Source organism: Necator americanus, chromosome IV, assembly GCF_031761385.1.
Source record: "Necator americanus strain Aroian chromosome IV, whole genome shotgun sequence".
NCBI lineage: Eukaryota > Metazoa > Nematoda > Chromadorea > Rhabditida > Ancylostomatidae > Necator > Necator americanus.
Genome location: NC_087374.1, coordinates 9,380,681 through 9,381,893, shown reverse-complemented (window position 1 = coordinate 9,381,893; position 1,213 = coordinate 9,380,681). Strand labels below are relative to the sequence as shown.

The following is a 1,213-nucleotide window of genomic DNA, read 5'->3' as shown; positions in this document are numbered from 1 at the left end:
TTTTTGAAGATGTTAGGGGCCGCGTATAGAAGTTAGATTGGTACCTGCTCGTGGTGGCACTGCTTTAACTAAATGTAATCAGGCGTTCAGTGTGCGCATTGGGAAAGTGCCAACCATATAACCTGCACTGTTAATGGATAAAGATTCCCATGGATTACAGGTGTTGTCGTCCAGCGCATCGCCAAAGCCCATACCCTAAAAGGTCGAATACCTGGGGGAAACATGGAATCTTTGGCAACAAACATCCGTCTCGTAACACTGAACACCCGGTCGTTGTCAAGTTAACTCCACCAACCCGACCGCTCGACTTCTCTCACAGCTGCGTGCACCTTTTGCTGCACTGCAGGAAACAGCATGAGAGATCGGCCCGTCATCAGCATCGAAAATTACAACATATGCTGTGGCGATGGCTGATGAGAAGAAAGTAGGTGGCTGCATGTTAGCTGTGAGGAGTTATTACAACAACCTGGTGGAGGAATTTTGCTCAACATCGTCTAGATGCCCCTTTGTACGACTGCGGGATCGCACAGCACGTAAACTCTGGATCGAAATTACCCACGCACCTACGGAAACCGCTGAGTACAACAGTAAAGACGCCTTCTATGAACTCAATGCGTTGATGTCTAAAATACCCAGTCAGCTGGTATCCATTGTCGGAATCGACACAGATGCGAAGATGAACAACAATCCGAAGTGATAGGAAAATTTCCACGTCCCCAGGCGGCGGATAGAAGCTAATCGCGACCAAAAGCGACCTTGTACCTGCCCTGAAACTCCCTCAGGTGGATTCAGGGCATGGACTCCCTGTTTCTGCTCTCCCAGAATCGGCTCATAATACTACTTTATCCCGTACGTCGGTCCGGCCAGAAGCCTGCGATGAAGCGACTGGGAGGTGCAAGGGAGGCGGTTTTGAGTCGTCTCCAACAAATAAGCTCCATCTGTCCATTCCGGAGAACGCAACGTTTTCCCAAAAACTTATGGGACTAGAGGCTTGAAATGCAAAACACAGAAATGGAAAAGAGTCTCCTGATTCCGGAGGAAAGCTTGGTATAGTAGCGCCAGGAAAGATGGGGCTGCAGGAGTCATGTAGGCTATCGAAATGGAAAAAGACTAGAATTATAACGATGATCTGTAATTATAACGTCCATACGCTTGCATAGGCCATTAAAGATCTGATGATCCAATTCAGGAAGTTTAAAGGCATCACCCCACG

General features: G+C 48.1%; 1 protein-coding gene across 1 annotated transcript; it reads left to right on the top strand.

Moving 5' to 3' along the window:
* Positions 1-406: 406 nt before the first annotated feature.
* Positions 407-697, top strand: RB195_000752 (uncharacterized protein; the record flags this gene model as incomplete). The annotated part of the gene is made up of 1 exon (XM_064197253.1): positions 407-697. The coding sequence occupies one exon, from the start codon at positions 407-409 to the stop codon at positions 695-697; it is 291 nt and encodes a 96-aa protein (XP_064053134.1).
* Between the last annotated feature and the right edge of the window lie 516 nt (positions 698-1,213).